Source organism: Bombina bombina, chromosome 2, assembly GCF_027579735.1.
Source record: "Bombina bombina isolate aBomBom1 chromosome 2, aBomBom1.pri, whole genome shotgun sequence".
Taxonomy (NCBI): domain Eukaryota; kingdom Metazoa; phylum Chordata; class Amphibia; order Anura; family Bombinatoridae; genus Bombina; species Bombina bombina.
Window position 1 is genome coordinate 1413217560 of NC_069500.1, and position 27779 is coordinate 1413245338.

The following is a 27779-nucleotide window of genomic DNA, read 5'->3' on the forward strand; positions in this document are numbered from 1 at the left end:
CCAAGATATCGTCCAAATAAGGAAATACCACAATACCCTGTTCTCTGATTACAGACAGAAGGACACCGAGAACCTTTGTAAAAATTCTTGGAGCTGTAGCTAGGCCAAACGGCAGAGCCACAAACTGGTAATGCTTGTCCAGAAAAGAGAATCTCAGGAACTGATAATGATCTGGATGAATCGGAATATGCAGATAAGCATCCTGTAAATCTATTGTGGACATATAATGCCCTTGCTGAACAAAAGGCAAGATAGTCCTTATAGTTACCATTTTGAACGTTGGTATCCTTACTTAACGATTCAATATTTTTAGATCCAGAACTGGTCTGAAGGAATTCTCCTTCTTTGGTACAATGAAGAGATTTGAATAAAACCCCATCCCCTGCTCCAGAACTGGAACTGGCATAATTACTCCAGCCAACTCTAGATCTGAAACACAATTCAGAAATGCTTGAGCTTTCACTGGATTTACTGGGACACGGGAAAGAAAAAATCTCTTTGCAGGAGGTCTCATCTTGAAACCAATTCTGTACCCTTCTGAAACAATGTTCTGAATCCAAAGATTGTGAACAGAATTGATCCAAATTTCTTTGAAAAAATGTAACCTGCCCCCTACCAGCTGAGCTGGAATGAGGGCCGCACCTTCATGTGGACTTAGAAGCTGGCTTTGCCTTTCTAGAAGGCTTGGATTTATTCCAGACTGGAGATGGTTTCCAAACTGAAACTGCTCCTGAGGATGAAGGATCAGGCTTTTGTTCTTTGTTGAAACGAAAGGAACGAAAACTATTATTAGCCCTGTTTTGACCCTTAGATTTTCTATCTTGTGGTAAAAAAGTTCCTTTCCCACCAGTAACAGTTGAGATAATAGAATCCAACTGAGAACCAAATAATTTGTTACCCTGGAAAGAAATGGAAAGTAGAGTTGATTTAGAAGCCATATCAGCATTCCAAGTTTTAAGCCATAAAGCTCTTCTAGCTAAAATAGCTAGAGACATAAACCTGACATCAACTCTGATAATATCAAAAATGGCATCACAGATAAAATTATTAGCATGTTGAAGAAGAATAATAATATTATGAGAATCATGATCTGTTACTTGTTGCGCTAAAGTTTCCAAACAAAAAGTTGAAGCTGCAGCAACATCAGCCAATGATATAGCAGGTCTAAGAAGATTACCTGAACACAGATAAGCTTTTCTTAGAAAGGATTCAATTTTCCTATCTAAAGGATCCTTAAACGAAGTACCATCTGACGTAGGAATAGTAGTACGTTTAGCAAGGGTAGAAATAGCCCCATCAACCTTAGGGATCTTGTCCCAAAATTCTAATCTGTCAGACGGCACAGGATATAATTGCTTAAAACGTTTAGAAGGAGTAAATGAATTACCCAATTTATCCCATTCTCTGGAAATTACTTCAGAAATAGCATTAGGAACAGGAAAAACTTCTGGAATAACCACAGGAGATTTAAAGACCTTATCTAAACGTTTAGAATTAGTATCAAGAGGACCAGAATCCTCGATTTCTAAAGCAATTAGTACTTCTTTAAGTAAAGAACGAATAAATTCCATTTTAAATAAATATGAAGATTTATCAGCATCAATCTCTGAGACAGAATCCTCTGAACCAGAAGAGTCATCAGAATCAGAATGATGATGTTCATTTAAAAATTCATCTGTAGAGAGAGAAGTTTTAAAAGATTTTTTATGTTTACTAGAAGGAGAAATAACAGACATAGCCTTCTTGATGGATTCAGAAACAAAATCTCTTATGTTATCAGGAACATTCTGCACCTTAGATGTTGAAGGAACTGCAACAGGCAATGGTACATTACTAAAGGAAATATTATCTGCATTAACAAGTTTGTCATGACAATTAATACAAACAACAGCCGGAGGAATAGCTACCAAAAGTTTACAGCAGATACACTTAGCTTTGGTAGTTCCAGCACTAGACAGCGATTTTCCTGAAGTATCTTCTGACTCGGATGCAACGTGAGACATCTTGCAATATGTAAGAGAAAAAACAACATATAAAGCAAAATTGATCAAATTCCTTAAATGACAGTTTCAGGAATGGGAAAAAATGCCAATAAACAAGCTTCTAGCAACCAGAAGCAAAGAAAAAATGAGACTGAAATAATGTGGAGACAAAAGCGACGCCCATATTTTTTAGCGCCAAATAAGACGCCCACATTATTTGGCGCCTAAATGGTTTTTGGCGCCAAAAATGACGCCACATCCGGAACGCCGACATTTTTGGCGCAAAAGGACGTCAAAAATGACGCAACTTCCAGCGACACGTATGACGCCGGAAACAGAAAAGATTTTTTGCGCCAAAAAAGTCCGCGCCAAGAATGACGCAATAAAATGAAGCATTTTCAGCCCCCGCGAGCCTAACAGCCCACAGGGAAAAAAAGAGTCAAATTTTTTTAAGGTAAGAAAAAATGATTGATTCAAATGCATTATCCTAAATATGAAACTGACTGTCTGAAAATAAGGAATGTTGAACATCCTGAGTCAAGGCAAATAAATGTTTGAATACATATATTTAGAACTTTATAAACAAAGTGCCCAACCATAGCTTAGAGTGTCACAGAAAAACATAATTTATGCTTACCTGATAAATTCCTTTCTCCTGTAGTGTAGTCAGTCCATAGGTCATCATTACTTATGGGATATTAACTCCTCCCCAACAGGAAGTGCAAGAGGATCACCCAAGCAGAGCTGCTATATAGCTCCTCCCCTCTACGTCACACCCAGTCATTCGACCGAGAACCAAACGAGAAAGGAGAAACTATAGGGTGCAGTGGTGACTGGAGTATAATTAAAAAATTTAGACCTGCCTTAAAAAACAGGGCGGGCCGTGGACTGACTACACTACAGGAGAAAGGAATTTATCAGGTAAGCATAAATTATGTTTTCTCCTGTTAAGTGTAGTCAGTCCACGGGTCAATTCGTTACTTATAGGATAGCAATACCAAAGCTAAGTACACGGATGACGGGAGGGACAGGCAGGATCTCTATACGGAAGGAACCACTGCCTGAAGAACCTTTCTCCCAAAAACAGCCTCCGAGGAAGCAAAAGTGTCAAATTTGTAAAATTTGGAAAAAGTATGAAGAGAAGACCAAGTTGCAGCCTTGCAAATCTGTTCAACAGAGGCCTCGTTCTTAAAGGCCCAAGTGGAAGCCACAGCTCTAGTAGAATGAGCTGTAATCCTTTCAGGAGGTTGCTGTCCAGCAGTCTCATAGGCTAAGCGTATTATGCTACGAAGCCAAAAGGATAGAGAGGTAGCAGATGCTTTTGACCTCTCCTCTGTCCAGAATAAACGACAAACAGGGAAGAAGTTTGTCGAAAATCTTTAGTTGCCTGTAAATAAAATTTCAGGGCACGGACTACATCTAGATTGTGCAGAAGTCGTTCCTTCTTTGAAGAAGGGTTAGGACACAATGATGGAACAACAATCTCTTGATTGATATTCTTGTTAGTGACTACCTTAGGTAAGAACCCAGGTTTAGTACGCAGAACTACCTTGACTGAATGAAAAATCAGATACGGAGAATCACAATGTAAGGCTGATAATTCAGAGACTCTACGAGCCGAGGAAATAGCCATTAAAAACAGAACTTTCCAAGATAACAGCTTGATATCAATGGAGTGAAGGGGTTCAAACGGAACACCCTGTAAAACGTTAAGAACTAAGTTTAAGCTCCACGGCGGAGCAACAGATTTAAACACAGGCTTAATCCTGGCTAAAGCCTGACAAAAAGCCTGAACGTCTGGAACTTCTGACAGACGCTTGTGTAAAAGGATGGACAGAGCTGAGATCTGTCCCTTTAACGAACTAGCAGATAAACCCTTTTCTAAACCTTCTTGTAGAAAAGACAATATCCTAGGAATCCTAACCTTACTCCATGAGTAACCCTTGGATTCGCACCAGTGTAAGTATTTACACCATATCTTATGGTAAATTTTCCTGGTAACAGGTTTCCTAGCCTGTATTAAGGTATCAATTACTGGCTCCGAAAATCCACGCTTTGATAAAATTAAGCGTTCAATTTCCATGCAGTCAGCTTCAGAGAAATTAGGTTTTGATGTTTGAAAGGACCCTGAATTAGAAGGTCCTGTCTCAGAGGCAGAGACCAAGGTGGACAGGATGACATGTCCACTAGATCTGCATACCAGGTCCTGCGTGGCCACGCAGGCGCTATTAGAATCACTGATGCCTTCTCCTGTTTGATCCTGGCAATCAAACGAGGAAGCATCGGGAAGGGTGGAAACACATAAGCCATCCTGAAAGTCCAAGGTGCTGTCAAGGCATCTATCAGGACCGCTCCCGGGTCCCTGGACCTGGACCCGTAACGAAGGAGCTTGGCGTTCCGGCGAGACGCCATGAGATCCATATCTGGTTTGCCCCAACGTCGAAGTATTTGGGCAAAGACCTCCGGATGAAGTTCCCACTCCCCCGGATGAAAAGTCTGGCGACTTAGGAAATCCGCCTCCCAGTTGTCCACTCCTGGGATGTGGATCGCTGACAGGTGGCAAGAGTGAGACTCTGCCCAGCGAATTATCTTTGATACTTCCATCATCGCTAAGGAACTTCTTGTCCCTCCCTGATGGTTGATGTAAGCCACAGTCGTGATGTTGTCCGACTGAAACCTGATAAACCTCAGAGTTGCTAACTGAGGCCAAGCCAGAAGGGCATTGAGAACTGCTCTCAATTCCAGAATGTTTATTGGAAGGAGACTCTCCTCTTGAGTCCATGATCCCTGAGCCTTCAGGGAATTCCAGACAGCGCCCCAACCTAGAAGGCTGGCGTCTGTAGTTACAATTGTCCAGTCTGGCCTGCTGAAGGGCATCCCCCTGGACCGATGTGGCCGAGAAAGCCACCATAGAAGAGAATCTCTGGTCTCCTGATCCAGATTCAGCGTAGGGGACAAATCTGAGTAATCCCCATTCCACTGACTTAGCATGCAAAATTGCAGCGGTCTGAGGTGCAGGCGTGCAAAAGGAACTATGTCCATTGCCGCTACCATTAAGCCGATTACCTCCATGCATTGAGCCACTGACGGGTGTTGAATGGAATGAAGGGCACGGCAAGCATTTAGAAGCTTTGTTAACCTGTCCTCTGTCAGGTAAATTTTCATTTCTACAGAATCTATAAGAGTCCCCAAGAAGGGAACTCTTGTGAGTGGTAAGAGAGAACTCTTCTCCTCGTTTACTTTCCACCCATGCGATCTTAGAAATGCCAGCACTAACTCTGTATGAGACTTGGCAGTTTGAAAGCTTGACGCTTGTATCAGAATGTCGTCTAGGTACGGAGCTACCGAGATTCCTCGCGGTCTTAGTACCGCCAGAAGAGAGCCCAGAACCTTTGTAAATATTCTTGGAGCCGTAGCCAACCCGAAGGGAAGAGCTACAAACTGGTAATGCTTGTCTAGGAAGGCAAACCTTAGATACCGGTAATGTTCTCTGTGAATCGGTATGTGAAGGTAAGCATCCTTTAAATCCACTGTGGTCATGTACTGACCTCTTTGGGTCATGGGTAAGATTGTCCGAATAGTTTCCATCTTGAATGATGGAACTCTTAGGAATTTGTTTAGGATCTTTAAATCCAATATTGGTCTGAAGGTTCCCTCTTTTTTGGGAACCACAAACAGATTTGAGTAAAACCCTTGTCCGTGTTCCGACCGCGGAACTGGATGGATCACCCCCATCAGTAAAAGGTCTTGTACACAGCGTAGAAACGCCTCTTTCTTTGTCTGGTTTGTTGACAACCTTGAAAGGTGAAATCTCCCTTGTGGAGGAGAAGCTTTGAAGTCCAGAAGATATCCCTGAGATATGATCTCCAACGCCCAGGGATCCTGGACATCTCTTGCCCAAGCCTGGGCGAAGAGAGAGAGTCTGCCCCCCACTAGATCCGTTACCGGATCGGGGGCCCTCACTTCATGCTGTCTTAGGGGCAGCAGCAGGCTTTCTGGCCTGCTTGCCCTTGTTCCAGGCCTGGTTAGGTTTCCAGCCTTGTCTGTAGCGAGCAACAGCTCCTTCCTGTTTTGGAGCAGAGGAAGTTGAAGCTGCTCCTGCCTTGAAATTACGAAAGGCACGAAAATTAGACTGTCTAGCCCTGGGTTTGGCTCTGTCTTGAGGCAGGGCATGGCCTTTACCTCCCGTAATATCAGCGATAATTTCTTTCAAACCGGGCCCGAATAAAGTCTGCCCCTTGAAAGGTATGTTAAGTAGTTTCGATTTAGAAGTTACATCAGCTGACCAGGATTTTAGCCACAGCGCTCTGCGTGCCTGAATGGCGAATCCGGAATTCTTAGCCGTAAGTTTAGTTAAATGTACTACGGCATCAGAAATAAATGAATTAGCTAGCTTAAGGGTTTTAAGCTTAAGTGAAATCTCATCTAATGTCGCTGAGTCAAGGGTCTCTTCCAGAGACTCAAACCAAAATGCTGCCGCAGCCGTGACGGGCGCAATGCATGCAAGGGGTTGTAATATAAAACCTTGTTGAACAAACATTTTCTTAAGGTAACCCTCTAACTTTTTATCCATTGGATCTGAAAAGGCACAGCTATCCTCCACCGGGATAGTGGTACGCTTAGCTAAAGTAGAAACTGCTCCCTCCACCTTAGGGACCGTTTGCCATAAGTCCCGTGTGGTGGCGTCTATTGGAAAACATAATTTATGTAAGAACTTACCTGATAAATTCATTTCTTTCATATTAACAAGAGTCCATGAGCTAGTGACGTATGGGATATACATTCCTACCAGGAGGGGCAAAGTTTCCCAAACCTTAAAATGCCTATAAATACACCCCTCACCACACCCACAAATCAGTTTAACGAATAGCCAAGAAGTGGGGTGATAAGAAAAAGTGCGAAGCATATAAAATAAGGAATTGGAATAATTGTGCTTTATACAAAAAAATCATAACCACCACAAAAAAGGGTGGGCCTCATGGACTCTTGTTAATATGAAAGAAATGAATTTATCAGGTAAGTTCTTACATAAATTATGTTTTCTTTCATGTAATTAACAAGAGTCCATGAGCTAGTGACGTATGGGATAATGACTACCCAAGATGTGGATCTTTCCACACAAGAGTCACTAGAGAGGGAGGGATAAAATAAAGACAGCCAATTCCTGCTGAAAATAATCCACACCCAAAATAAAGTTTAACAAAAAACATAAGCAGAAGATTCAAACTGAAACCGCTGCCTGAAGAACTTTTCTACCAAAAACTGCTTCAGAAGAAGAAAATACATCAAAATGGTAGAATTTAGTAAAAGTATGCAAAGAAGACCAAGTTGCTGCTTTGCAGATCTGGTCAACCGAAGCTTCATTCCTAAACGCCCAGGAAGTAGATACTGACCTAGTAGAATGAGCTGTAATTCTTTGAGGCGGAGTTTTACCCGACTCAACATAGGCAAGATGAATTAAAGATTTCAACCAAGATGCCAAAGAAATGGCAGAAGCTTTCTGGCCTTTCCTAGAACCGGAAAAGATAACAAATAGACTAGAAGTCTTACGGAAAGATTTCGTAGCTTCAACATAATATTTCAAAGCTCTAACAACATCCAAAGAATGCAATGATTTCTCCTTAGAATTCTTAGGATTAGGACATAATGAAGGAACCACAATTTCTCTACTAATGTTGTTGGAATTCACAACTTTAGGTAAAAATTCAAAAGAAGTTCGCAACACCGCCTTATCCTGATGAAAAATCAGAAAAGGAGACTCACACGAAAGAGCAGATAATTCAGAAACTCTTCTAGCAGAAGAGATGGCCAAAAGGAACAAAACTTTCCAAGAAAGTAATTTAATGTCCAATGAATGCATAGGTTCAAACGGAGGAGCTTGAAGAGCTCCCAGAACCAAATTCAAACTCCAAGGAGGAGAAATTGACTTAATGACAGGTTTTATACGTACCAAAGCTTGTACAAAACAATGAATATCAGGAAGAATAGCAATCTTTCTGTGAAAAAGAACAGAAAGAGCAGAGATTTGTCCTTTCAAAGAACTTGCGGACAAACCCTTATCCAAACCATCCTGAAGAAATTGTAAAATTCTCGGTATTCTAAAAGAATGCCAAGAAAAATGATGAGAAAGACACCATGAAATATAAGTCTTCCAGACTCTATAATATATCTCTCGAGATACAGATTTACGAGCCTGTAACATAGTATTAATCACGGAGTCAGAGAAACCTCTATGACCAAGAATCAAGCGTTCAATCTCCATACCTTTAAATTTAAGGATTTCAGATCCGGATGGAAAAAAGGACCTTGTGACAGAAGGTCTGGTCTTAACGGAAGAGTCCATGGCTGGCAAGATGCCATCCGGACAAGATCCGCATACCAAAACCTGTGAGGCCATGCCGGAGCTATTAGCAGAACAAACGAGCATTCCCTCAGAATCTTGGAGATTACTCTTGGAAGAAGAACTAGAGGCGGAAAGATATAGGCAGGATGATACTTCCAAGGAAGTGATAATGCATCCACTGCCTCCGCCTGAGGATCCCGGGATCTGGACAGATACCTGGGAAGTTTCTTGTTTAGATGAGAGGCCATCAGATCTATCTCTGGGAGCCCCCACAATTGAACAATCTGAAGAAATACCTCTGGGTGAAGAGACCATTCGCCCGGATGCAACGTTTGGCGACTGAGATAATCCGCTTCCCAATTGTCTACACCTGGGATATGAACCGCAGAGATTAGACAGGAGCTGGATTCCGCCCAAACCAAAATTCGAGATACTTCTTTCATAGCCAGAGGACTGTGAGTCCCTCCTTGATGATTGATGTATGCCACAGTTGTGACATTGTCTGTCTGAAAACAAATGAACGATTCTCTCTTCAGAAGAGGCCAAAACTGAAGAGCTCTGAAAATTGCACGGAGTTCCAAAATATTGATTGGTAATCTCACCTCCTGAGATTCCCAAACTCCTTGTGCCGTCAGAGATCCCCACACAGCTCCCCAACCTGTGAGACTTGCATCTGTTGAAATTACAGTCCAGGTCGGAAGAACAAAAGAAGCCCCCTGAATTAAACGATGGTGATTTGTCCACCACGTTAGAGAGTGTCGAACAATCGGTTTTAAAGATATTAATTGAGATATCTTCGTGTAATCCCTGCACCATTGGTTCAGCATACAGAGCTGAAGAGGTCGCATGTGAAAACGAGCAAAGGGGATCGCGTCCGATGCAGCAGTCATAAGACCTAGAATTTCCATGCATAAGGCTACCGAAGGGAATGATTGTGACTGAAGGTTTCGACAAGCTGTAATCAATTTTAGACGTCTCTTGTCTGTTAAAGACAGAGTCATGGACACTGAATCTATCTGGAAACCCAGAAAGGTTACCCTTGTTTGAGGAATCAAAGAACTTTTTGGTAAATTGATCCTCCAACCATGATCTTGAAGAAACAACACAAGTCGATTCGTATGAGACTCTGCTAAATGTAAAGACGGAGCAAGTACCAAGATATCGTCCAAATAAGGAAATACCACAATACCCTGTTCTCTGATTACAGACAGAAGGGCACCGAGAATCTTTGTGAAAATTCTTGGAGCTGTAGCAAGGCCAAACGGTAGAGCCACAAATTGGTAATGCTTGTCTAGAAAAGAGAATCTCAGGAACTGATAATGATCTGGATGAATCGGAATATGCAGATATGCATCCTGTAAATCTATTGTGGACATATAATTCCCTTGCTGAACAAAAGGCAATATAGTCCTTACAGTTACCATCTTGAACGTTGGTATCCTTACATAACGATTCAATAATTTTAGATCCAGAACTGGTCTGAAGGAATTCTCCTTCTTTGGTACAATGAAGAGATTTGAATAAAACCCCATCCCCTGTTCCGGAACTGGAACTGGCATAATTACTCCAGCCAACTCTAGATCTGAAACACAATTCAGAAATGCTTGAGCTTTCACTGGATTTACTGGGACATGGGAAAGAAAAAATCTCTTTGCAGGAGGTCTCATCTTGAAACCAATTCTGTACCCTTCTGAAACAATGTTCTGAATCCAAAGATTGTGAACAGATTTGATCCAAATTTCTTTGAAAAAACGTAACCTGCCCCCTACCAGCTGAACTGGAATGAGGGCCGTACCTTCATGTGAACTTAGAAGCAGGCTTTGCCTTTCTAGCAGGCTTGGATTTATTCCAGACTGGAGATGGTTTCCAAACTGAAACTGCTCCTGAGGACGAAGGATCAGGCTTTTGTTCTTTGTTGAAACGAAAGGAACGAAAACGATTGTTAGCCCTGTTTTTACCTTTAGATTTTTTATCCTGTGGTAAAAAAGTTCCTTTCCCACCAGTAACAGTTGAAATAATAGAATCCAACTGAGAACCAAATAATTTGTTTCCCTGGAAAGAAATAGAAAGTAGAGTTGATTTAGAAGCCATATCAGCATTCCAAGTCTTAAGCCATAAAGCTCTTCTGGCTAAGATAGCCAGAGACATAAATCTAACATCAACTCTAATAATATCAAAAATGGCATCACAGATGAAATTATTAGCATGCTGGAGAAGAATAATAATATCATGAGAATCACGATTTGTTACTTGTTGCGCTAGAGTTTCCAACCAAAAAGTTGAAGCTGCAGCAACATCAGCCAATGATATAGCAGGTCTAAGAAGATTACCTGAACATAGATAAGCTTTTCTTAGAAAAGATTCAATTTTTCTATCTAAAGGATCCTTAAACGAGGTACCATCTGACGTAGGAATGGTAGTACGTTTAGCAAGGGTAGAAATAGCCCCATCAACTTTAGGGATTTTGTCCCAAAATTCTAACCTGTCAGGCGGAACAGGATATAATTGCTTAAAACGTTTAGAAGGAGTAAATGAATTACCCAATTTATCCCATTCCTTAGCAATTACTGCAGAAATAGCATTAGGAACAGGAAAGACTTCTGGAATAACCGCAGGAGCTTTAAAAACCTTATCCAAACGTATAGAATTAGTATCAAGAGGACTAGAATCCTCTATTTCTAAAGCAATTAGTACTTCTTTAAGTAAAGAGCGAATAAATTCCATCTTAAATAAATATGAAGATTTATCAGCATCAATCTCTGAGACAGAATCCTCTGAACTAGAAGAGTCCAAAGAATCAGAATGATGGTGTTCATTTAAAAATTCATCTGTAGAGAGAGAAGATATAAAAGACTTTTTACGTTTACTAGAAGGAGAAATAACAGACAAAGCCTTCTTTATGGATTCAGAAACAAAATCTCTTATGTTATCAGGAACATTCTGCACCTTAGATGTTGAGGGAACTGCAACAGGCAATGGTACATCACTAAAGGAAATATTATCTGCTTTAACAAGTTTGTCATGACAATTAATACAAACAACAGCTGGAGAAATAGCTACCAAAAGTTTACAGCAGATACACTTAGCTTTGGTAGATCCAGCAGGCAGTGGTTTTCCTGTAGTATCTTCTGGCTCAGATGCAACGTGAGACATCTTGCAATATGTAAGAGAAAAAACAACATATAAAGCAAAATAAATCAAATTCCTTATAAGACAGTTTCAGGAATGGGAAAAAAATGCCAAACATCAAGCTTCTAGCAACCAGAAGCAAATGAAAATGAGACTGAAATAATGTGGAGACAAAAGCGACGCCCATATCTTTTGGCGCCAAATAAGACGCCCACATTATTTGGCGCCTAAATGCTTTTGGCGGCAAAAATGACGCCACATCCGGAACGCCGACATTTTTGGCGCAAAATAACGTCAAAAAATGACGCAACTTCCGGCGACACGTATGACGCCGGAAACGGAAATGAATTTTTGCGCCAAAAAAATCCGCGCCAAAAATGACGCAATAAAATGAAGCATTTTCAGCCCCCGCGAGCCTAACAGCCCACAGAGAAAAAAGTCAAATTTTTGAGGTAAGACAAAATATGATAATTTAAAGCATAATCCCAAATATGAAACTGACTGTCTGGAAATAAGGAAAGTTGAACATTCTGAGTCAAGGCAAATAAATGTTTGAATACATATATTTAGAACTTTATAAATAAAGTGCCCAACCATAGCTTAGAGTGTCACAGAAAATAAGACTTACTTACCCCAGGACACTCATCTACATGTTTGTAGAAAGCCAAACCAGTACTGAAACGAGAATCAGTAGAGGAAATGGTAAATATAAGAGTATATCGTCGATCTGAAAAGGGAGGTAAGAGATGAATCTCTACGACCGATAACAGAGAACCTTATGAAATAGACCCCGTAGAAGGAGATCACTGCATTCAATAGGCAATACTCTCCTCACATCCCTCTGACATTCACTGCACGCTGAGAGGAAAACCGGGCTCCAACTTGCTGCGGAGCGCATATCAACGTAGAATCTAGCACAAACTTACTTCACCACCTCCCTTGGAGGCAAAGTTTGTAAAACTGATTTGTGGGTGTGGTGAGGGGTGTATTTATAGGCATTTTAAGGTTTGGGAAACTTTGCCCCTCCTGGTAGGAATGTATATCCCATACGTCACTAGCTCATGGACTCTTGTTAATTACATGAAAGAAACATTTTTCTAAATATAGGAGGGGGTGAGAAAGGCACACCGGGTCTGTCCCACTCCTTAGTAATAATTTCAGTAAGTCTCTTAGGTATAGGAAAAACGTCAGTACTCGTCGGTACCGCAAAATATTTATCCAACCTACACATTTTCTCTGGGATTGCAACTGTGTTACAATCATTCAGAGCCGCTAACACCTCCCCTAGCAATACACGGAGGTTTTCCAGCTTGAACTTAAAATTTGAAATGTCTGAATCCAATTTATTTGGATCAGATCAGTCACCCGCAGAATGAAGCTCTCCGTCCTCATGCTCTGCATATTGTGACGCAGTATCAGACATGGCCCTAGCATTATCAGTATACTCTGTTCTCATCCCAGAGTGATCTCGTTTACCTCTAAGTTCTGGCAATTTAGACAAAACTTCAGTCATAACATTAGCCATGTCTTGTAAAGTGATTTGTAATGGCCGCCCTGATGTACTTGGCGTTACAATATCACGCACCTCCTGAGCGGGAGATGCAGGTACTGACACGTGAGGCAAGTTAGTCGGCATAACTTCCCCCTCGTTGTCTGGTGAACGTTGCTTAACATGTACAGATTGACTTTTATTTAAAGTAGCATCAATGCAATTAGTACATAAATTTCTATTGGGCTCCACCTTGGCTTTTGAACATATTGCACAAAGAGTTTCCTCTGTGTCAGACATGTTTAAACAAACTAGCAATTAGACTAGCAAGCTTGGAAATACTTTTCAACTAAATTTACAAGCAATATGTAAAAACGTTACTGTGCCTTTAAGAAGCACACAAAAAACTGACACAGTTGAATAAAAATGAACCGGATTAGTTATATAAACCAAATTTAGCAAAGGATTGCACACATTAGCAATGGATGATTAACCCTTAATATCAGAAAAAAACGTATAACAATTGACAATATAAGCGTTTTATCACAGTCAAGCACAGTCTCACAGGTCTGCTGTGAGTGATTACCTCCCTCAAAATTAGTTTTGAAGACCCCTGAGCCCTGTGGAGACGTCCTGGATCATGCAGGGAGAAAAAGACAGACTGTGACTGAATTTCTGATGCGTAGTAAAAGCGCCAAAATAGGCCCCTCCCACTCACACTACAACAGTGAGGGAAGCTCAGTAAACTGTTTTAATTTAAAACAACGACAGCCATGTGGAAAATAAAGCCCAAAACAATTTTCACCAAGTACCTCAGATAATTAAATGATTTAACATGCCAGTAAACGTTTAAAATCTAATATATGAAATGTCATTAAAAAGCCTGCTGCTAGTCGCTCACACTGCAAGTTAGGCTAAAAGTTATATGCATAGAGTATTTTCCCAGTGAAGTGCCATTCCCCAGAAATACTTAAGTGTAAACATATATACATGTCAGCCTGATACCAGTTGCTACTACTGCATTTAAGGCTGTACTTACATTATAACGGTATTAGCAGTATTTTCAAAGTCAATTCCATTCCTTAGAAAATAATATACTGCAACATACCTCTTTGCAGGTGAACCTGCCCGCTGTCCCCTGATCTGAAGTTACCTTACTCCTCAGAATGGCCGAGAACAGCAAACGGATCTTAGTTACGTCCGCTAAGATCATATACAAAAACTCAGGTAGATTCTTCTTCAAATTCTGCCTGAGAAGGAAACAACACACTCCGGTGTCGTTTAAAATAAACTTTTGATTGAAGATATAAAAAACTAAGTTTAATCACCACAGTCCTCTCACACATCCTATCTATTAGTTGGGTGCAAGAGAATGACTGGGTGTGACGTAGAGGGGAGGAGCTATATAGCAGCTCTGCTTGGGTGATCCTCTTGCACTTCCTGTTGGGGAGGAGTTAATATCCCATAAGTAATGATGACCCGTGGACTGACTACACTTAACAGGAGAAATAAGATTTACTTACCCCAGGACACTCATCTACATGTTTGTAGAAAGCCAAACCAGTACTGAAACGAAAATCAGCAGAGGTAATGGTATATAAATAAGAGTATATCGTCGATCTGAAAAGGGAGGTAAGAGATGAATCTCTACGACCGATAACAGAGAACCTATGAAATAGACCCCGTAGAAGGAGATCACTGTATTCAAAATAGGCAATACTCTCCTCACATCCCTCTGACATTCACTGCACGTTGAGAGGAAAACCGGGCTCCAACTTGCTGCGGAGCGCATATCAACGTAGAATCTAGCACAAACTTACTTCACCACCTCCATAAAACTGAATTGTGGGTGTGGTGAGGGGTGTATTTATAGGCATTTTGAGGTTTGGGAAACTTTGCCCCTCCTGGTAGGAATGTATATCCCATACGTCACTAGCTCATGGACTCTTGCTAATTACATGAAAGAAATATTTTATGCATTACAAGTTTTAAATGGGCATAAAACTACAAAGTGAAATGCACATGAGCTCATTGAAATTTCAAAATTGTATTAGCAAAAATGCTTCTAGTAAAAAAATGACTGCGTACAAAGAGTGTTTACATATGCCTTGTAAACTAACAATGAAACACTTGCCCAAAGAGCATATTTTGTGCCGATGACGAATGCAATTGCATCCCCGCTGGCAAACACAAGCCACCCCCCCCCGCCCATCTCTGAGCAGGTGCAATCTTTGAATGCAAAAGCCAGATACATGCTCTCTGAACAGGCGTAGTGTTTGATTAATGCTGTGCAACACATATGTACATATGCTCCGTACACAGTAAAGCTCTTGGTTAAAAAGAAAAATTCTAGAAGCAATTAATTTGCTTTTACATGTATATTGCAAAAAAAAAAATATGGTTCTATTCAAAACAACATTTGGGCGTCTTTCAATTTTGAGTTTTTTTAGGAAAAGCTAAATAACAAAATGTACACGTAAAATGTATCATCACTTCATGTTTATTGGTTGATAGGGACAACTCCCACCACTAGTTTGGCAGACAAAGTTTCTGGCAACCTGACAAGAAAATACTGCATTATTTAACTCAGGACCTAAAAAGTGTATTAAAAAGCAGCAGTGGAGGTTGTAGGATCCCAAGGGGAACAAGATTACTTTAGAAAGACCACCCTGGAGTCATTTGATGATCATCAAACTACTTAGAAGTTATTTGTACATCATCAGGCTGTAAAGTCATTAGCTAAGGTATAAAATTCTGGGTGATGACTTAAGAATGATTAGCAGATTACTTCACAAGCATGAACAGCAAAGGAAGGACTCTAGAATCATCTCATTTAAATATTTCGGCCTGGGGGCATACTTCAGGATGGCTTCTGATGACTAAGTCAAGTCATCGATAACTTCAGAATGACTCCAGGAAGATCATCCTTTTTGACTAGGGATAACGCCCAGTTTAACTATTAAAATAAAAATACGACACCTTGTACTACTGTACCACAAATATACAGGATCCTCACTCCCATGCCATCTCATTTTTTTAAACTGATGTGTGGCCTAGTAATGTGTCAGATTTCCATTTTTATTTTTTAGTGAGTTCACATTCTTTGTTACTTATAACACTAAAATCATGAAATCCTTTATATACTCTTAGGATTAAATATAAACATGCACAGATCTATGTTACACAATGTCTGCAAAATACCAGCAAAAATGTGCCAGCATAGACCCTGAGCGATACGTTTTTATTCCGTTTAATCTTTTTTTATTATTGCTTATTAAATAACAGACATTTTATGCAGATTTCTTAGATCTATAAAGAGACCATTTTAAAACTGTACTGTGGTTTTTAGCAAGTTCTTATCAGGCTTGCAGAGATGTGTCCCTCTCCAATAGAGCGGAAGGAGTTGTACCAAGCAACCAATGAGCATTAGCAGGAAATACAGAACTTATACTGCAGTGATACATTTCAGTTTAAACTAAAACAACTTACTTGAAGAGAGTCAACCCTAAAATTGTTATTGTTTTAAAAGATCGATAACGCCTTTATTACCCATTCCCCAGCTTTGCACAACCAACATAGCTATATTAATACACTTTATAACATTTAAACCTCTAAATGTCTGCCTGTTTCTAAGCCACTACAGACAGCCTCTTAATCGTGTTTTTTTATTAGCTTTTCACAACAGGAGACTGCTAGTTCATGTGGGTCATATAGATAATGTGTTAAGGCCCGTGGAGTTATTTAAGATTTAGCACAACACCATACTAAATGCAAGTTAATAAATAAATAAGATGTCATGTGATCAGGGGGCTGTCAGAAGATGCTTGGATACAAGGTAATCAGAGGTAAATAGTGTATGAATAGAACGGTGTTGGTTATGCAAAACTGGGTAATGGGTAATAAAGGGATTATCTTTTTAAACAATAAAAACTATATTGTAGACTCTCTTTAACAAATAAAAATAATTCTCAACATGTTTATGTGCAGGTCTCTTTAGTACAATGTCCCTTTAAATTTTCTGTTAGGGAGATTTAGCCTGTGGTTCTTTTTGAAAAATGGAAGTTACAGAAGAATTCCCAAGAAAAAGATCACAGTGGCAAATAAAGCTGCCAGGTGTCTGGTACTGAACTAGACTGCGTTTTCAGCCAGCTAATAAGTAGAATGGATAGGAAGAGTGTAATCAGTATAGGACTGATAGGGGGCGCAGGGCCTTAGAGTCTGATCATAACACAACATACTGCCCCTAATAGGCTCCAAGGCCCCGAGTCCCCTATCAGTCCTACAACAATTACACTCTGTTACTTTCCATTCTACTGGCCTTGATTTGGGGACTAACAGTAATGCTCAGCGGATATTTTTAGCTCTAAGCTGTTACAGCTGATAGAAAAAGCATCTGTGCTGCCTGGTACCAACACCTGCAGTTCACAAGACTAACACTAGAGTGCAGGCTAGAGCAGGAATATTCAATTCAGGCTAAAAAGGAGAAAAAAAACCCAGCTATGCATATTTTTAAGGAGAAATAAAAGTGCATTTTATTATTGCACTCACTTTTTTTTTCTCCCATACTTGACAGTGTGTGCATATGCGCATGTACACACAAACACCAAACACACACATCACTATCCACACAATGTTAAAGATAGCAAAAAGTCAAATTTCGTCCGGGACCACTGGAAATTTCAAGATGTACTGCCTGTATGTACTGCCTGTATGTATGTATGTACTGCCTGTATGTATGTACTGCCTGTATGTATGTACTGACTGTATGTATGTACTGACTGTATGTATGTACTGACTGTATGTATGTATTGACTGTATGTACTGCCTGTATGTATGTACTGACTGTATGTATGTACTGCCTGTATGTATGTACTGCCTGTATGTATGTACTGCCTGTATGTATGTACTGCCTGTATGTATGTACTGCCTGTATGTATGTATTGACTGCAGGTACTGACTGTAGGTACTGACTGTAGGTACTGACTGTAGGTACTGACTGTAGGAACTGCCTGTATGTACTGCCTGTATGTACTGACTGTATGTACGGTCTGTGTGCACGCATGTTGGTACGCACTGTATGCACGCATGTATGTATGGTACGTACTGTATGCATGTATGTACTGTATATATGTACGTAAGTACTGTATGCAAGCACTGTAAGTACTGTATGTATGCACTGTATGTACTGTATGTATGTATGCTCTGTATGTATGCACTGTATGTACTGTATGTATGTATGCACTGTATGTACTGTATGTATGTATGCTCTGTATGTATGCACTGTATGTACTGTATGTATGTATGCACTGTATGTATGCACTGTATGTACTGTATGTATGTATGCACTGTATGTATGCACTGTATGTATGCACTGTATGTAAGTACTGTATGTGTGTACTGTATGTACTGTATACTGTATGTACTGTATGTACTGTATGTATATACTGTATATACTGTATGCACTGTACGTACGCACTGTACGTACGCACTGTATGTACGCACTGTATGTACGCACTGTAAGTACGCACTGTATGTATGTACTGTAAGTACTGTATGTACGTATGCATGTACTGTATGTATGCACTGTATGTATGCACTGTATGTATGCACTGTATGTATGTACGTATGCATGTACTGTAAGTACTGCATGTACTGTAAGTACTGTATGCATGCACTGTATGCATGCACTGTATGTAAGTACTGTATGCACTGTATGTATGCACTGTATGTACTGTATGTATGCACTGTATGCATGCACTGTATGTATGTACTGTATGTACTGTATACTGTATGCACTGTATGTAAGTACTGTATGTGTGTACTGTATGTACTGTATACTGTATGTACTGTATGTATATACTGTATGTACTGTATGTATGCACTGTACGTATGTATGTATGTACGCACTGTATGTATGCACTGTATGTACTGTATGTATGCACTGTATGTATGCACTGTAAGTACGTATGCATGTACTGTATGTATGCACTGTATGTATGTACGTATGCATGTACTGTATGCATGTACTGTAAGTACTGCATGTACTGTAAGTACTGTATGTATGCACTGTATGTACTGTATGTATGTAAGTACTGTATGCACTGTATGTATGCACTGTATGTATGTACGTATGCATGTACTGTAAGTACTGTATGTATGCATGTACTGTAAGTACTGTATGTATGCACTGTATGTATGTACTGTAAGTACTGTATGTATGCACTGTATGTATGTACTGTAAGTACTGTATGTATGTACTGTAAGTACGTATGCATGCACTGTAAGTACTGTATGTATGCACTGTAAGTACTGTATGTATGCACTGTAAGTACTGTATGTACGTATGCATGTACTGTAAGTACTGTATGTATGCACTGTATGTACGTACGTATGCATGTACTGTAAGTACTGTATGTATGCACTGTAAGTACTGTATGTATGCACTGTAAGTACGGTATGTATGCACTGTAAGTACGGTATGTATGCACTGTATGTATGCACTGTATGTATGTACGTATGCATGTACGTATGCATGTACTGTAAGTACTGTAAGCACTGTATGTATGCACTGTATGTATGCACTGTAAGTACTGTATGTATGCACTGTATGTATGTACGTATGCATGTACTGTAAGTACTGTATGTATGCACTGTAAGTACTGTATGTATGTACTGTATGTATGCACTGTACGTATGCATTGTATGTATGTATGTACTGTATGTATGTATGTATGTAAGTACTGTATGTATGCACTGTATGTATGTACTGTAAGTACTGTATGTATGCACTGTATGTATGTACTGTAAGTACTGTATGTATGCACTGTATGTATGTACTGTAAGTACTGTATGTATGCACTGTATGTATGTACTGTAAGCACTGTATGTATGCACTGTATGTATGCACGTACTGTATGTATGCATGTACTGCAAGTACTGTATGCATGTACTGTATGACTGTATGTATGCACTGTATGTATGTACGTATGCATGTACTGTATGTACTGTATGTACGCACTGTATGTATGTACGCACTGTATGTATGTATGTACATATGCATGTACTGCAAGTACTGTATGTATGTATGTATGTATGTATGCACTGTATGTATGTACTGTATGTATGTACTGTATGTATGTACTGTATGTATGTACTGTATGTATGTACTGTAAGTACTGTATGTATGCACTGTAAGTACTGTACGTATGCATGTACGTATGCATGTACTGTAAGTACTGTATGTATGCACTGTATGTATGTATGCATGTACTGTAAGTACTGTATGTATGCACTGTATGTATGCACTGTATGTATGTATGCATGTACTGTAAGTACTGTATGCATGCACTGTATGTATGCACTGTATGTACTGTAAGCACTGTATGTATGCACTGTATGTATGTACGTATGCATGTACTGTATGTATGCACTGTAAGTACTGTATGTATGCACTGTATGTATGTACTGTAAGTACTGTATGTATGCACTGTATGTATGTACTGTAAGCACTGTATGTATGCACTGTAAGTACTGTATGTATGCACTGTATGTATGTACTGTAAGTACTGTATGTATGCACTGTAAGTACTGTATGTATGCACTGTAAGTACTGTATGTATGCACTGTAAGTACTGTATGTATGCACGTACTGTAAGTACTGTATGTACTGTATGTACTGTAAGTACTGTATGCATGCACTGTATGCATGCACTGTATGTACTGTATGTACTGTAAGTATGCACTGTATGTATGCACTGTATGTATGCACTGTATGCATGCACTGTATGCATGTACTGTAAGTACTGTATGTATGCACTGTATGTATGCACTGTAAGTACTGTATGTATGCACTGTATGTACGTATGCATGCACTGTATGCATGCACTGTATGCATGCACTGTATGTATGCACTGTATGTACGTATGCATGCACTGTATGTATGCACTGTATGTATGCACTGTATGTATGCACTGTAAGCACTGTATGTATGTACTGTAAGTACTGTATGTATGCACTGTATGTATGTACATATGCATGTACTGTAAGTACTGTATGTATGTACTGTATGTACGTATGTACTGTAAGTACTGTATGTATGCACTGTATGTATGTACTGTATGTATGTATGTATGCAATGTATGTATGCAATGTATGTATGTACGTATGCATGTACTGTAAGTACTGTATGTATGCACTGTATGTATGCACTGTATGTATGTACGTATGCATGTACTGTATGTATGTATGAAATGTATGTATGCAATGTATGTATGTACTGTATGTTTGTACGTATGCATGTACTGTAAGTACTGTATGTATGCACTGTATGTATGTACTGTAAGCACTGTATGTATGTACTGTATGTATGCACGTACTGTATGTATGCATGTACTGCAAGTACTGTATGTATGTACTGTATGACTGTATGTATGCACTGTATGTATGTACTGTATGCATGTACTGTATGCATGTACTGTATGCATGTACTGTATGCATGTACTGTATGCATGTACTGTATGCATGCACTGTATGCATGCACTGTATGCATGCACTGTATGCATGTACTGTATGCATGCACTGTATGCATGCACTGTATGCATGCACTGTATGTATGCACTGTATGTATGTACATATGCATGTACTGCAAGTACTGTATGTATGCACTGTATGTATGTATGTATGCACTGTATGTATGCACGTATGCATGTACTGTAAGTACTGTATGTATGCACTGTATGTATGCACTGTATGTACTGTAAGTACTGTATGTATGCACTGTATGTATGTACGTATGCATGTACTGTAAGTACTGTATGTATGCACTGTATGTATGCACTGTATGTATGTACGTATGCATGTACTGTAAGTACTGTATGTATGCACTGTATGTATGCACTGTATGTAAGCACTGTATGTATGTACGTATGCATGTACTGTATGTATGCACTGTAAGTACTGTATGTATGCACTGTATGTATGCACTGTATGTACTGTAAGCACTGTATGTATGCACTGTATGTATGCACGTATGCATGTACTGTATGTATGCACTGTAAGTACGTACTGTAAGTACTGTATGTACGCACTGTATGTATGTACTGTAAGTACTGTATGTATGTACTGTAAGTACTGTATGTATGTACTGTATGTATGCACTGTATGTATGCACTGTATGTATGCACGTATGTATGTACTGTAAGTACTGTATGTACGCACTGTATGTATGCACTGTATGTATGCACTGTATGTATGCACTGTAAGTACTGTATGTATGCACTGTATGTATGCACGTATGTATGTACTGTAAGTACTGTATGTATGCACTGTATGTATGCACTGTATGCATGTACTGTAAGTACTGTATGTATGCACTGTATGTATGCACTGTATGCATGTACTGTAAGTACTGTATGTATGCACTGTATGTACGTATGCATGCACTGTATGTATGCACTGTATGCATGTATGTACGTATGCATGTACTGTAAGTACTGTATGTATGCACTGTATGTATGCACTGTAAGTACTGTATGTATGCACTGTATGTATGCACTGTATGTATGCACTGTATGTATGTATGTATGTATGTACATATGCATGTACTGTAAGTACTGTATGTATGTACTGTATGTACTGTAAGTACTGTATGTATGCATGTACTGTATGTATGTACTGTATGTATGTATGCAATGTATGTATGTACTGTATGTATGTACGTATGCATGTACGTATGCATGTACTGTATGTATGTATGTAATGTATGTATGCAATGTATGTATGTACTGTATGTTTGTACGTATGCATGTACTGTAAGTACTGTATGTATGCACTGTATGTATGCACTGTATGTATGCACTGTATGTATGTACTGTATGTATGTACGTATGCATGTACTGTTTGTATGCAATGTATGTATGTACTGTATGTATGCACGTATGTAAGTACTGTAAGTACTGTATGTATGCACTGTATGTATGCACGTATGTATGTACTGTAAGTACTGTATGTACTGTATGTACGCACTGTATGTATGCACTGTATGTATGCACTGTATGTATGCACTGTATGTACTGTATGTACTGTATGTATGCACTGTATGCATGTACTGTAAGTACTGTATGTATGCACTGTATGTACGTATGCATGCACTGTATGCATGCACTGTATGTATGCACTGTATGCATGCATGTACGTATGCATGTACTGTAAGTACTGTATGTATGCACTGTATGTACGTATGCATGCACTGTATGTATGCACTGTATGTATGCACTGTAAGCACTGTATGTATGCACTGTATGTATGCACTGTATGTATGTACGTACATATGCATGTACTGTAAGTACTGTATGTATGTACTGTATGTATGTATGTACTGTAAGTACTGTATGTATTGTATGTATGTATGTACTGTATATATGCACTGTATGTATGCACTGTATGTATGCACTGTATGTATGCACGTATGCATTGTATGTACTGTATGTTTGTACGTATGCATGTACTGTAAGTACTGTATGTATGTACGTATGCATGTACTGTATGTATGCAATGTATGTATGTACTGTATGTTTGTACGTATGCATGTACTGTATGCACTGTATGTATGCACTGTATGTATGCACTGTATGTATGCACTGTAAGTACTGTATGTATGCACTGTATGTATGTACTGTATGTACGTATGCATGTACTGCAAGTACTGTATGTATGTACTGTATGTATGTACTGTAAGTACTGTATGACTGTACTGTATGTATGTATGTACTGTATGACTGTATGTATGCACTGTATGACTGTATGTATGCACTGTATGTATGCACTGTAAGTACTGTATGTATGTATGTACTGTAAGTACGCACTGTATGTATGTACTGTATGTATGTACTGTAAGTACTGTATGTATGCACTGTATGTATGTACTGTAAGCACTGTATGTATGTACTGTAAGTACTGTAAGTACTGTATGTATGTACTGTATGTATGTACTGTAAGCACTGTATGTATGTACTGTAAGCACTGTATGTATGCACTGTATGTATGCACTGTATGTATGTACTGTATGTACTGTATGTACTGTATGTACTGTAAGCACTATGTATGCACTGTATGTATGCACTGTATGTATGCACTGTTCTGTATGTACTGTTCTGTATGTACATACATACATACATACACACACACACATATATATATATATATATATATATATATATATATATATATATATATATATATATATATATATATATATATATATACACACACACACATATACACACATATACACACACATACATGCACATACACATACATATACACATACATATACACATACACGAACCACATTTTCACTACCGTTCAATAGTCCTTGACTAGCAAGAAATTACAGCAGACTAACTTCTCCCCCTGACTGGTAAGCTATAGCTATATTTTAGATAGAGACAGATAGACAGACAAATAGTGAAGATGCCCACGCACACACAAACAGCACTGGTCATCTAAATACAGTTATAATACCAGATGGTTCTGTAGAGAGGCTGCTGTTCCTGGCGGCAGGTTTCTTCTCAACATCAGGCAACACAATGGAGATTCCAGAGGTGCTGGTCACAACGCCACTAGCAGACGAGATGGTACTATCTGACCCTAGAGAGGTGTTGGACTTGGTGAGGGAATTCTTGCGTAGATGCCCTTTAAAGAATAAAGCTGCTTTGGACTTTGGTTTTGTCTCGTCGTCGCTATCCAGCCGGCCTACACTGCTGGGGATTATGGCAGAGGATGACTCCATGTCATAACGCTTCTTGATTTTCATCTTGTCCTTTAGCTTCCCAAAGGGCGTCTTTGGCTTGTCCTTTATGGAGAGGTCAAACATGCTAGCAGTCAGATTGTTACGGGTGAACTGGATAGATATTTGGATCTCCCCTCTCTCCTTTTCCTTTTTGCCAGATTTTGAGTGAAGTTTATACCACCTAGAAATAAGAGTTAAAGAATACTAGTAAATTTGGGGCCTTTCACTAGTAGATCTATATTTTTAACCCCTTGGCTGCCAGAAACATCTAACCAAGAGCGGCAGCTTTCTTAGACATGCAATGGGTTAAGTCACCTGTGAAGAGACAGGGAAATAAACTGAACAATTAAATGGAAGACTTTGTATACTCTGCTGCTGACAGAGAGAACTGGATTGTTACCCAACAGTGTAGCATTATGTACAAGTTCTCCAACAGATTATTCTACAAATATCAAATCTAAAGAGACCTCTCTAATGAGCTTGTATTGTTGTGTTTGTGTCACATTTCCCAGGACAACTAGAGTGGCCTCTGTGAGCTGTGTGACAACCAGTAGAATATTACTGTAGCCATCAAGCCACCAGCAGACAGACAGATACAGGACAAGCTACAGAAAGCCAGGTGATAGCTGCTATGTTGTTGTGCAGAGACAAAAAGTACTGTGCTGGATACTAGCAAGCAGTTGTACTATTGCACCAATATCTTCAACTTAAAAGGGATATTAAACAGTGCTCTTTTAGTAAAAAAAAACACAAAACAAAAAAACTATAATACACAATAATAAAAAAAGAAAATTTATGCTTACCTGATAAATGTATTTCTTTTTTGACACGATGAGTCCATGGATCATCTTAATTACTAATGGGATATTCACCTCCTGGGCAGCAGGAGGAGGCAAAGAGCACCACAGCAGAGCTGTTAAATAGCTCCTCCCTTCCCTCCCACTCCAGTCATTCGACCGAAGTTAAGGAAAAAAAAGGAAAAGCCAAGGTGCAGATGTGTCTGAAGTTAAAAATACCCAACAACCTGTCTTACAAGAACGGGGCGGGCCGTGGACTCATCGTGTCAAAAAATAAATAAATTTATCAGGTAAGCATAAATTTTCTTTTCTTTTTTATGACACGATGAGTCCACGGATCATCTTAATTACTAATGGGATTCAATACCCAAGCTAGAGTAAACAGATGATACAGGAGGGACAAGACAGAGAACCTAAACAGAAGGCACCACTGCTTGAAGAACCCTTCATCCCAAAAGCTTCCTCAGCCGAGGCAAAAGTGTCAAATTTGTAAAACTTTGAAAATGTGTGACGAGAGGACCAAGTTGCAGCCTTGCAAATCTGTTCCACAGAAGCTTCATTTTTGAATGTCCATGAGGAAGCAACAGCCCTCGTGGAATGAGCCGTAACCCTCTCGGGAGGCTGCTGTCCAGCAGTCTCATATGCAAAACGTATGATACTCTTCAGCCAAAAAGAAAGAGAAGTAGCCGAAGCTTTCTGTCACTTACATTTTCCTGAGAAAATCACAAAGAAGAAGACTGACGAAAGTCCTTAGTCGCCTGTAGGTAAAACCTTCAAGCACGGACCACATCCCAATTGTGCAGAAGCCATTCATATTGAGAAGAAGGATTAGGACACAAAGAAGGAACAATAATCTCTTGATTAATGTTCCGATCAGAAACAATCTTAGGAAGAAATCCTAATTTAGTACGTAAAACTACCTTATCTGAATGGAAAATAAGATAAGATAAGAAAATAAGATATGGAGACTCATACTGCAATGCCAAGAGCTCTGACATTCTGGTAAATCTTTCTAGTTACAGGCTTACAAGCCTGAATCATGGTTTCTATGACCGAGTCAGAAAACCCCCTCTTGGACAAGATTAATCGTTCAATCTCCAAGCAGTCAGCTTCAGAGAAACTAGATTTGGGTGAAGGAAGGGCCCTTGAATTAGAAGATCCTTCCTCAACGGAAGACTCCAAGGTGTCAGAGATGACATGTCCACCAAATCTGCATACCAAATCCTGCGAGGCCAAGCCAGAGCAATGAGAATCACCGACACCCTCTCCTGCTTGATTCGAGCAATGACCCAAGGAAGAAGCGCAAACGGAGGAAAAAGGTATGCTAGACTGAAGGTCCAAGGAACCGCCAGAGCATCTATCAGTTCCACCTGGACCTCGACCCGTATCTCGGGAGCTTGGCATTCTGTCCAGATGCCATGAGATCTAATTCTGGCTGACCCCACTTGAGAATCAGGATGGAAAACACTTCCAGATGGAGTTCCCACTCCCCCGGATGAAAGGTCTGCCTGTTCAGAAAGTCCGCCTTCCAGTTGTCCACCCCTGAGATGTGGATCCCTGGCAGGTAGCAAGAATGGGCCTCCACCCACTGAATTATCTTGGTTACCTCCGTCATTGGTAAGGAACTCCTCGTTCCTCCCTGATGATTGATGTAAGCCACTGAAGTTATGTTGTCCGACTGGAACCTGATAAACTGGACCGAGGCTAACTGAGGCCAGGCCAGAAGAGCATTGAAGATCGCTCTCAGTTCCAGGATGTTTACAGGAAGAACAGACTCTGACTGAGTCCAAACTCCCTGAGCCTTTAGGGAGCCCCAGACAGCTCCCCACCCGAGAAGGCTGGTGTCTGTTGTCACAATAACCCAAGACGGTCTGCGAAAGCAGGTTCCCTGGGAGAGATGATCCAGAGACAACCACCAGTGAAGAGAGTCCCTTGTCTCTTGCTCCAGTTATTCGAGGAGACAAGTCTGCATAATCTCTGTTCCATTGCCTGAGCATGTTTAACTGCAGAGATCTGAGGTGGAACCGAGCAAACGGGATGATGTCCATTGCCGCCACCATCAGCCCGAATACCTCCATGCACTGAGCCACTGATGGCCGTGGAGTGGACTGAAAAACTCGAGAAGTATCGATAATCTGATTTCTTGACTCTTGTCAGAAAAATCCTCATTGATAAGGAATAGTTCCCAAGAAAGTTACCCTTGTATTTGGAACTAAGAAAACTCTTTTCCCAATTTACCTTCCACCCGTAA

At 39.9% G+C, this 27779-nt stretch overlaps 1 protein-coding gene across 1 annotated transcript in view; it reads right to left on the reverse strand.

Annotated features, from left to right (window-relative positions):
• Positions 1-27779, reverse strand: part of RAB11FIP5 (RAB11 family interacting protein 5) — a 355500-nt gene that overhangs the window by 192380 nt on the left and 135341 nt on the right. The window contains exon 2 of the mRNA XM_053704358.1: positions 24464-24912. Within this exon, the coding sequence (XP_053560333.1) occupies positions 24464-24912 (449 nt within the window). The remainder of the gene's footprint in view (positions 1-24463; positions 24913-27779) is intronic.